This window comes from Sciurus vulgaris (genome assembly GCF_902686455.1).
Source record: "Sciurus vulgaris genome assembly, chromosome: 16".
In the NCBI taxonomy this organism is placed as follows: domain Eukaryota; kingdom Metazoa; phylum Chordata; class Mammalia; order Rodentia; family Sciuridae; genus Sciurus; species Sciurus vulgaris.
Genome location: NC_136477.1, coordinates 8,696,177 through 8,707,769, shown reverse-complemented (window position 1 = coordinate 8,707,769; position 11,593 = coordinate 8,696,177). Strand labels below are relative to the sequence as shown.

Genomic DNA, 11,593 nt, shown 5'->3' with positions numbered 1-11,593 from the left:
TATTTTTGATTCCAGGGCTTGGAGCCGACTCAAATATTGCTGAGTTTGTAGGGATACCCAGTGCAGAGGAGAGGTAGGTGTGTTCACCTGCCTGTTCTTGTATAGGGAGTTTTTGCCAGCGGGCTGTAAGTCTTGATGGGTGGGGGCCAGACTGGAAAACAGAGGGACTTTTCCATTGTTTTGGGTGCTTTGAAACCAATGTCTTCATAGTGGGGTAGGCCTGGCCCTGTGCTGCTCTCTCACCTACTTGCTTACATCAACAGAAGTCACCTGCTGTTTTATAAGCTGTCCACAGGGCTCCTCAGTGAGGAACTGAGGGAGGCCTCTCGCCATCATCCAAAAAGGACCTAAATCCTCCCCATGACCACATGAGATGGCTTGATTATGATAGGGAATGCAGATAATAAAAAAGTGTGGGATTTATAGCCATGAGATGACTGTGATCCTACTTAACCCATTACTGTAAGCTTGTCGGAAACTTTGGAATATTTGAAGGAGTTGAAAGTTACCAACAACTATGTAAAGATCAGCACTTTACAAAATAGCAACATATATCACTTCTACAAAAAGCTAGAAATGAATTCTTATCTACATTCAAAAACAAAAACCAGGGCATAAAATCCCAAAGCACAAAAAAGTAGTATGGTAATAAAATAAGAAGCTCTCCTTAGAGACATGAATCTGAGTCTTTTTTTTTTTTTTTTTTTTTTTTTGGTGGTACTGAGGATTGAACTCAGGGCCTTGTGCATACAAAGCAAGCACTCTACCAACTGAGTTATATAGCCTCAGAGACATAAATCTGAATTGCAAAAATGAGAATACTATCAGATTCTTGTCATAAAAAAGAAATTTCTCCCTCATTGACCTGATTCATTAAATGGATTTACAAATATTAAAGAGAGACATTGAGTTTTCATTCTTTTAGGTACTGACAGATTTACTTCATTGACTATGAATTCAGGAGCAGAAGGGCAGTGACTACAACTCTATGAAATGCAATTTTCTTTTGACAAGTATGTTATTTTAATTTTTGAATTATTTTTTAAATAGAATTCACACAACCCCAAATTCACTCATTAAAGTATAAAATGAAGTACTTTTGAACATATTAACATGGCCGTTCAGCCATCACCACTACCTAACTCCAGAATGGCATCATATAATACATGGTCTATATTTGTGTGGCTTCTATCATCTAACATAATGTCATCAAGACTCATCTCTATTTTGGCATGTATGAATATGTCATTCATTTTTATGATGTGGATATATGGATGTATCATATTAACTTATCCACTCATCATCAGTTGATGGATATTTTGGTTTTTCGAGATTTGAGAAGTTATGAATAATGGTATAATGGACAGTTTTATTGAGCTTTCAGTGTGAATGTTTTCAATTGTCATGGGTATATACCTAGGATTTGAATTACTGACTCATACGATAACTATGTGATGGACTATTTGAGGAACTAAAAATTCTGTTCCCAAAATGGTTACACCATTTTACATTCCCAATGGATTTCTCTGAAAGTTCTAATTCTCTGTGTCCTTCATCACACTTGTTATTGTCTGTCTTTTTTATTATTTGGTGTGGAGTTGCATCTCATTGTGGCTTTGATTTACATTTTCCTCACCAATAATGCTGAGTATTTTTTCATGAGCTTGTACATGTTTTGGGAGTAGAAAAATTACACATGTCATTTAGAGGAGGAAAAGAGCCAGAAATTAAAATTCAGGGCATTTGCCTCAGGGGATAAAACATCTCCTGACTTCTGAGCTGAGTGAACTATCAAAGACAAGATGCTGCTCTGCTGAGGAGTCCCCCAAGGGCCCCATTCACATCTTCATTCCTGAGGCTATAGATGAAGGGGATCAGCATGGGGTGACCACAGTGTACATCACTGAGGCAATTGTGCTTCTCTGTGGAGAATGGGCCACAGGAGAACTGAGGTAAACCCCAAGCCCTGTTCCATAGAACAAGGAGACCACACAGAGGTGGGACCCACAGGTGGAAAATGCTTTATACTTGCTCACAGAGGAGGACATCTTCATTAAGGAAGAGACAATCTGAGATTAGGAGTAGAGGATCCCAGCAACAGGAAATACCCCCAGCAGGGCAGTTGAAACATATGAGGGCATCAGTCTGGGCCACCTTGAGAAGCTGAGCAACCTCACAGAAGAAGTGAGGGATTTCAGTGCCTGTGGTGAAATTCAGTTGCTTCACCAGGAGAATAAGAATCAGAGAGATTCAGACAATGATGATCCAAGACCTCAAAACCAGGAGGACACAGAGCTGGGAGTTCATGATGACTGTATATTTCAGCAGATGGCCACAAACCAGTCATATGCCATGATGGTCAGGAGCATATTATCCAATCCAACAAGAATCATGAAAAAATATACTTGAGTGTGGCATTCTAAGTAGGAAATCTCTTTGCTATGTGCATGAATGTTCACCAGCATCTTTGGGATTATGGTAGATGTGAAGCAGAAGTCAATCAAGGACAAGTGGAGAGGAAGAAGTACATGGGGGTGTGGAGGTAGGAGTCAGAGCTGACAGCCAGGATGATGAGCAGGTTTCCAAGCACTGTGACCAGGTACATGGACAGGAACAGTCCAAAGAGGACGTGCTGCAGTTCTGGATCCTCTGAAATGCCCAGGAGGAAGAACTGTGATAGTATTGTGTGGTTTTCTGCTTCCAGGCAGCTGGTGTATCTGCTGCAAAAGGAGAAAAAAATATGTCAATAAATAGCCACCTCTCAACTCATGCAATTACCCTTTATAACATCATCCTGGATCAACATCCTTCACCTCTATTTGATCCTGAAATTGTCCATTTCCCTCAGTCAAGTGGTAGCTCATTTTGCTTTTAAATGTCTGTATTCATTCACATTTCCTTTAATGTAGCACAATTTTTTCTCTCTTTTTGTATCATCGATTTCTCATATTGGGATTTATGGATATAAACTAATTTTTATTTGATATTACTATTCCAGAATAAAGATATGTCACTTATTTTCCTTATCGCCAAACTCTTCATTGTAAAACCTCTAAAATACAGTTTAAAATGGATTTTTAATGCAAGCAACATTTTTTTCTGTGGCTTGATACTTTTTAGTGATGTGATAGGTAAGTGTCAATATTTTATTTTTTAATTTTTAAAGATGAGATTATTATTGCTTCATTGTTTATAAGGTTGAAAACTGCCTCCGTTGAGAGTAAGAGTCCAAATAAATAATAACTTGTCATTATTATTGTTATAATTATTATTAGTAGTATCCTTTAATGTAATTTCTCCCAAAGCACAGTGTAGAGCGGAGATTAAGAATTGGCTTCCTTGGTCAGATTTCTGCGACAGTATTTGGGTCCACAGATATATCATATTTGTGTCCTTGGGAAAGTTATTCAAACTCTTAACTGTGAAGTATTCACCTCTATAGTGGAAGCAGTAGATAATCTATGATATCATTAAAGCCTGAAATTAAATTGTATGATATAATTGGTCTCCTGTGGCTTTTGACATGCAATGAGCATTACATAAATGTGAGTTTTTGTTCTTAATGTCCCAATAAATCTGTCTTGCATAACTATCATTCCATCATGATTCCCTTTAACGTGGATGGAATTTTGATCATTATAAATACAACTAGTTTGTTACCTCTTTTGACTCCATCTTTGAGTGAATGCACACATGGAGAGTGTGTGCATTCCATGAAGAGGTGAATGTATGTGGACTGCACAGGAAAGGGGACAAAGGAACATCACTAAACAAGATGTGAGGCATGTGTGTGTGTGTTCACGTGACCACGCCCTTGTGGGGTGTGCACTGTGTGAAAAGCTGCAGAATTCACAGTCACAATGCATAACGGATGGAACTGATTATAAAGTTCAAAGATAATATAAATAGAATCTTATTATTAAAAATTAAAAGGCAAAATAAAGATTCACTAATACTTGATTGTATTCTCCAGGACAGGAAAGGGTCAATATTATGAATAATTAGGAATTGTTAATTAATTACAGAAAGGTAAGGCTCATTGAGGACCAATTTAGTCTTTGAAGGTGGGAGGGAGAACATTCTCTGAATTAAGTTGGTGTTGGAGGAGATTTGAGAGGCTGGTGTGAGGGAGAGCAGGAGGAGGATCAGGAAGGATGGAGAGTGGGAGACCCCTAGTGACGCTTCCTCAACCTCAGTCCCCATCACAGGCGTGAATTCAAGTTCTTTTGTGGCCCTGTGTGACACTTTTGTTTCATCATTTGCCTTTCCAGGGACTTCCACATTCCACATTCCACAGTGTCAGTCACATTGCAATTGCTGAACAAATACAGATTGTTGGTTGTATAGTAGACATCAAGACAGAAATGTCTAACACAAGAAATCTTCAGAGTGTCACATGCCTAAGTATAGACCAATCTAGCAAAGTTACACAAAATGCACAAAGATCATTAAAAAAAAAAAAAAAAAAAAAAAAAAAAAGGTGAACAAGGCATATCAAACCAACGGATGGAAGCCTGCATAGCATAAGAATATTTATCAACACAATTCATAGGTCAATGAAGAAGAATGAAAACATAAATGTAATACATAAATTGAACTTGGCAAACTTTAACATACATTTATGTGATTAGAATCCAGGACTGAGATTGCCAGTGAACAAAGAAACCAAGGACATTTTCCTAACCCATTAAATGATGTATGTTTTCAAACCACATTAATGCTACATTAAACACTAGACCATTTGTGTTGAATTCATGAACATGCCAAAACAGCCTCCTCCAAGCCTTACCCTTCTGTGTTTCTCTGGACACAAAGATGGAAAATGTGGGAAAGAATAATAAAAAGAAACTGGGCTGATTATTAAATGTCAGAAATAATTTCATTACTGGTAGATGCCACTGTGCACAGTAAGAAGATATGATAACTATAAAATATAGAACTGATCAAAACTATCTGCCAGGAATAACAGGAAATATAAGAGAAAACGCCAACCTGATTTGGAACAAAGCATACAATAATACCCTGTGCATGGTCGGTCTTTGGTGAGGAATTAATGAATAAATAATTGGATGAGGGAAATGTGACAGGCCACAGGTTACAGGAGAGGGGTGACAAATTGGGACTCACCAGAACACAGCTCTTATTGGAGGACTGCTGTAGAACCAGAGTGAGAGAAGGAAACAGGATAGTGGGAGAGACACACCTCAATGGACACTGAATCTCCTTCAATGTGCGGGGACTTCACCTTCACAGAGGAAAGAAATATGGGAACCTCCCCTTCTCATTATTCTGGCAGCAAAGCCCAGGACCCACGTTCTCTCCTCTTTTCCTGTTTCTCCAGCCTCGCTGAGACACACAGCCCCTCTCCAGTGGTTGTCAGCGAGGCTTTCTCTTCTCCACCGTCTGTGCTCAGGAAGCTCAGGTGTGCTCTCACAGAGGCTGAGATCAGAGAAGTTCATGGGAATGGCAACAGGGACAAGTTCACAGTTTCTTAAATGTCTAGATTTCATTCTCTGTGCAACTAATTAAATAAATTGGTCTATTTTCTTTCTCATCTTCAAGCAATTTAACTCCCTTGGGGTACAAAGAAGAAAGCAGAGTGAAAAAATTGTGGTCAATTGTGTGTTATATAAGTCAAATTTATTTCCTCCAAGGATTTTTTTCCTTTAGTTTGATTTCAAAGTCACAAGGTTTGCACAATATCAATTTCTACAAGGAAACTGAAGCCAGAATTAAGAACAGGTAGTTAGCATAGAAATAGGGGATCAGGTCAAATCGAGGAAATTGAGGTCATAAAGCCATAAAGCCATCTGCCTCTGGAAGTTGGAGACTGTCCCTGGAAGAATGGAATGTCACCAAATTTACCTGCCTTTATCAAGGACTGCAAAAATGGAGCTGCTAATTGGTGCCCCCTGGGCCCTTATTTGCCTGAATCACCCTGGCCTTCCCCCTGCCCTTGGTTTCTCACTTAATGAAAAACCAGGCCTAGTCAAGTAGGCAGGAAGGAGAGATAAGGTGGGAGAGAACTGGAGAAAAAAAGAGACTTTAATCAATAAAAGATAGAGGGTGCTCTCACTTCCCGGGACTTTAGAACATCAGTCATGGCCCCCTTCTTCCTGCTGGGAGAAGTCTGTATTATTACCTTTAAATAAAACCTACTTAATATGCTTGCCTTGGCGTACTTCTCTAGTGTTCAACCTTCAACATTAGAAGGAGCAGAACTTGTCACCAGTAAACAGCGATATCAAAATCATCCCAGGAGCAATCTCTCTGTGATGTTCCTCCTTAGAAGAATCATCTGAGGTCATATGGAGCATATGGTATCCACGATATTGTCAAGGAAAAGAGGTTATTTATTTTTATATTTTCTCAATTTTTTAATTTCAAATTTGTTTATTTTCAAGATTTCAGATAAAATTGTATGTGCATCATGTACAACATGATGTTTATGAATGTCACATATTGTGGAATGGTTAAACCTAGACAATCAACGTAAGCATAACTTCACATATTTTTGTGGTCAGAATGCCTAAAGTCCACTCAGCATTTTTCAGGAATACATGATACCATCATTAGCTATAGTCAATATGAGTTCAATAGCTGTGCAGTTTAGCTATTGAACTCATTCTTCATGTCTAATTGGAATTTTGTTTTCTTTGCTCAACATGTTCCCACTAAACTCACCGACTCCCTGGGCCACTGGTAATTGCCATTTAGCTATCTATTTCTGTGAGATCCACTGTGCAAAGACCACAGAAAAATGAGAGTATACACTGTTATCTTTCCATGACGGGCATATTGCCATTAATACATGTCTTTCTGTCAATCAGTAAATCTGTAAATTTACCTCATTTACATTGAGGTAAATGGCAGGATTTCCTGCCTGTTTTGCCTGCATAGAATTCTCATGTATCTATGCCATTTTTTAAAATCCACTCATCCATTCATGGACACATAGGTTGATTCCATGTGTTGGCTATTGTGAAGAGTTCTGCTGTAGCACTCCAGAGATCTTCTTGACATTCTGATTTTGTTCTCTTTCCAGATGTGTTCAGTAGTGAGATTGCTGGATCTGATAAGGCAGTTCTATTTTTAATTTTCTTGAGGAACTTTTGTACTGTTTTCTGTTCTGGTTGTACTAACTGTGTTCCCACCAATTGTGCCAGGGTTCCCTTTTCTCTGCAGTACTCCTGACCCCTTTTCACTTGCTTCTCCTTCTGTAACTCCTGTCTTATAAAAGAATATTTCCTTGATGTTGTTCTGTAATCTGACTTCAGATTTACCAAGACTTTCTTCAGCATAACTGAGTCCACTCTTGAAACCTACCATTGGATATGGAAAATGAAAAATCCCCAAGATAATGTGGACAGAGAAAAGAGGATGAAAAAGAAGGCCATGCACCTACAGCCTTCATCTCCCACGACAGAGGTTCTCCAGATGCAGACTGCAGATGGGGGAGGAAGTGTTTCATCAACCCTAAAGTGACAATCCCTAGAGGGCATCAATCCCCTCAAAAGCAGATCCTCTCCAGCCGCCATCTTCAGACCCTTGACCCAGAGGTCGAATCCCAAGCCCTCAAACTGACACATTCACTGATAGAACAGACCCCAAATCCCTGAGAGACCAAGAAAACTGATATGCTCACTAGACCACCCCTCAAAATAACCTATATAAACCCAGTCCCTTTCTTTGTTCATGGGCTCATTTTCCACCAGGAAAGTGGGTTCCACAATGCTATTTCATCCCTGAACCCCTCATCCTATGTGAAATAAACAGATGAGATGATTCCTGAGGTCTGCATCCTGCCTAGCCTTTTTGTGCTAACACTATTATTTTTAAAGCTCAGTCATTGTAGTCTTCATACGTACATAACCATCTCCTACACTCTTCGCAGGGATTCTTTGGCAGGCAGGGATCTTTATTATTTTAGTCCAGCCTGTGAATCTGGAAGGGCCAGGTGCTGTTGTTCCTAGTGTCACAGGAGGAACAAAACCTCCAATCCTCAGTTCTGTGTTCTCATGAAAGAAAATGTGAAGTCAGACAAAAAAGCCAAGCAAGACAATTTTATTATGAGTGAAAGTGAACTAGGGCTCAACCAAGAACAGTCTAAAGAGAGTCTCCAAGTGGAGAGTGACATAGGAAAGAGTGCTGTTTCCAAATTTGTTGCTGCCTGCTGGTTATCAGGAGATCTGGGGTCTGCCTTCAGCAGGCTTTAGCAAGTAGCTGTGCAGCTCCCCCTCCATCTTAGAGCTTTTGACCCTAGGGGGTCCTCTCTGGAACTGTCATGGTGAACATCCTATTCAGTGTGGGCTTCATCTACAAGTCCAGCTTGTGTTAATGTGGGTGCTGGGGTCAATGGCCAGGCAGACTTAATCTTAGTGCACCTGTGCTATTCATGAAATTCCACTTCTGAAGTACATTGAGAAACCTGGGGTCTTAAATCCTAACTTTTCATCCACTTCAGTAGACAGTACCAGGAGTTAGTCCCTTGATCTATCTTCCATTTTTATTTTATTTTTTTAAATATTTTTAGTTGTCGATGGTCACAATACCTTTGTTTATTTATTTTAATGTGATGCTGAGGATCAAACAAGTGCTGGGGAAGTGCTCTACCATGAGCCCCAAACCCAGCCCCCATCTTTCTTTCCTGATGTATTTTTCAGTTAACTCCTTTTGTTTCCACCTGTTTAGTCTCAGTTGTTTTCATGCAAGTTACTTCATTGTTCACTGAAGGCAATTTCAAAAAAACCTATGACCTTTCTGTTAAATGTTCACATTTCACTGATCATTGCTAACTCCTACCTTGCTGTCAGGTTCTCCTTACCTGGGCTATTGTCTTTGCTCTGTGGTCTGCTGAGGTTGATGTCTGCTCTTCAAGTCCATGTGACCACTGACTGCCCTCTGCTGGCACAACAAGGACCTCTGATGGGCGGGGATGCAGAGTGCACGCCCAGGCTGGACAGCACCAGTAGTTGGGCTCTACAGTTGGGCAGAGCTGCAGGCTGGCTTCTTTAGGACAGATTGGTCCAGAGGTTATGCTCCAGAGAAATGCATGATTGAAGCTTACCACCCCGCATGGCTAAGATACTTGGGTGGACGTTGATTCTGGGATGAGCAATGTCTGCACTCTGTGGTTGATTGTGTACCTGGAAACTGGTACCTTATCAACATGTTGCAGTGTTGGCCCCAGGTTTTCCTGTAACATTTGTGTTTCTGGTCTAATTCCTAGATCTTTGCTCCTCTTCAAGTTGATTTTGATGCATGAGAGATAGGGGTCTAGCTTCATTTGCCTATATATGGATATCCAGTTTTGCTAGCACCATGAGTTAAAAGATTATCTCTTCTCCAATGTATGTTTTTTGACAACATTTTTGAGAATCAGATTACTGTACCTTTGTCAGTTTGTCTGAGTCTTCTATTCTATTCCAATGGTCTTCATGTCTGTTTTGATGCTATTACCAGGTTGTTTTGTTACTATAGCTCTGCAGTTTAATTTGAGATTTGATTTTGTGATGCCTCCAACATCACTCTTTTGTTTAGTGTTGCTTTTTCAAAGTACTTTTAACATTTTTCTATAATCATTGACAGGTGTCATATATACTTCTACCAGGTGTCTAGTCTACGATGTAAGTCATAAAGTGCAGTTATATAAACCCTATTTCTTTAAATTTGACTCCTCCTAAGCCAAGAATAGAAGTAATATATTGAATGGCTTTTAAAAGGTAAACAATGCATGGCTGAGTACTTCCATCCATGAAGATGGGAAGTCATGAAGGATGGAACCCTTGGAGAAAACTGGCCCATAAGAATCTGTCCTGGTTGTGAACTAGCAACTTAATTCAGTCTTTAGATTATGCAGTTCTCATTTTTTTGTAATGTATACATAGTCTGCTTTAGTCTGCATCCAAGAAATTTTACCACTCTCTTAGAACATAAAAAAGGCATACTAGGGATAGGTCTTGCGCTCCACGCTTGCGCGCCAGCGGCCAAGAGTGGGCAATGGCACCCCGGGCTCACCTGAGCCAGCTGAGCAAGCTTTGGTGACTGCGGCGGGCGACATGGACAACGCCCGGAAGGAGCGAGAGGCGGTGCAGTTGATGGCGGAGGCCGAGAAGCAAGTCAAAGCCTCCCACTCTTTTCTCCGAGGGCTGTTGGGAGGAAACACAAGAATAGAAGAGGCTTGTGAAATGTATACCAGAGCTGCAAATATGTTCAATATGGCTAAAAATTGGAATGCCGCAGGAAAGGCATTTTGTCAGGCTGCTAAACTTCATATGCAACTTCAGAGCAAACATGACTCTGCTACTAGCTTTGTGGACTCTGGGAATGCTTACAAGAAGGCAGACCCTCAAGAGGCTATCAACTGCTTAAATGCAGCCATCGACATTTACACAGACATGGGAAGGTTTACAATTGTGGCCAAGCACCACATCACTATTGTTGAGATCTATGAAACTGAGCTTGTAGACATTGAAAAGGCTATTGCACATTATGAACAATCTGCAGATTATTACAAAGGAGAAGAATCTAACAGCTCAGCCAACAAGTGTCTGCTGAAGGTGGCAGCATATGCTGCACAACTGGAGCAGTATCAGAAAGCCATCAAGATTTATGAGCAGGTTGGGGTGAACTCTATGGATAATCCTCTGTTGAAGTACAGTGCAAAAGATTACTTCTTTCAAGCAGCCCTCTGTCACTTTATAGTAGATGAGTTGAATGCCAAACTTGCCCTTGAGAAATATGAGGAAATGTTTCCAGCATTTACTGATGCAAGAGAATGTAAATTACTGAAAAAACTTCTAGAAGCTCATGAAGAACAGAACAGTGAAGCTTATACTGAAACAGTGAAGGAGTTTGACTCAATATCGTGCTTGGATCAGTGGCTGACCACCATGTTGCTTCGTATCAAAAAGTCCATCCAAGGGGACGGGGAAGGAGATGGGGACCTAAAATCAAGTGTTTTATGTCTTTGTGGCATGCAGCTAACTCCTTTAGTTTTGTCTTATGGCCAAGTGATCTATATGGGATCCCCATTTAATGGCTTAATTTTGTTGCATATGAGCCAGTCTGTGTATTATTCAAGCTCACCACTTCTGTGTTACTGTGAAATGGTCAAACTGGAGGCTCGAATTTATATGGTTATGACAACCAAAGTATATTTCATGCTTGTCAGTATCCCCAGAGTTTTTAAAAAAGAACTTCAGAATCTTATTCCTGTTCTTTTGATATTTACAGAACCCATGTTTGATGTTGCCACGTGTTTTTATGTCCTTTTTCTTGGACTATAGTCCTCAATCCAATTGTTCTAAGAGATGCTTTGCAAATTCTCTGTACATTGGGCATCTGGATGTATTTAAATGTGTGTGTTTAGTTTCAGGTAGTTATTAAGAATGCGTTTTTAATTTCATTAGAAATCGTTTATTTTTGTTCGGTGATTATTTTGACGGTGCTAGTGACAAGTTTCTTTGCTATTTGTATTCTGTATGCTCACATGTGCATGGAAGAAATTTTAGAGCAGCTGGAATCTTGTTGGTATCACTTGCATTGTGAGGAAAAGAAGTCTTCTGTCAATACTTTTTTGTGTATGGATGAA

General features: G+C 39.9%; 3 protein-coding genes across 4 annotated transcripts in view; 2 read left to right on the top strand and 1 right to left on the bottom strand.

The window, feature by feature from the left end:
* Nucleotides 1-11,593, top strand: part of LOC306646104 (olfactory receptor 7D4-like) — a gene marked incomplete at its 5' end in the record, with an annotated part of 93,264 nt that overhangs the window by 35,146 nt on the left and 46,525 nt on the right. The window lies entirely within an intron of this gene.
* Nucleotides 1,700-11,593, bottom strand: part of LOC306646172 (olfactory receptor 7E178-like) — a gene marked incomplete at its 3' end in the record, with an annotated part of 130,470 nt that continues 120,576 nt past the window's right edge. The window contains exon 2 of the mRNA XM_079114622.1: nucleotides 1,700-1,805. Coding sequence (XP_078970748.1) covers nucleotides 1,700-1,805 — 106 coding nt within the window. The remainder of the gene's footprint in view (nucleotides 1,806-11,593) is intronic.
* Nucleotides 10,002-11,550, top strand: LOC306646093 (beta-soluble NSF attachment protein-like). The gene has a single exon (XM_079114559.1). It carries the CDS (start codon nucleotides 10,059-10,061, stop codon nucleotides 11,286-11,288), a length of 1,230 nt encoding a protein of 409 aa, XP_078970685.1. The 5' UTR covers nucleotides 10,002-10,058; the 3' UTR covers nucleotides 11,289-11,550.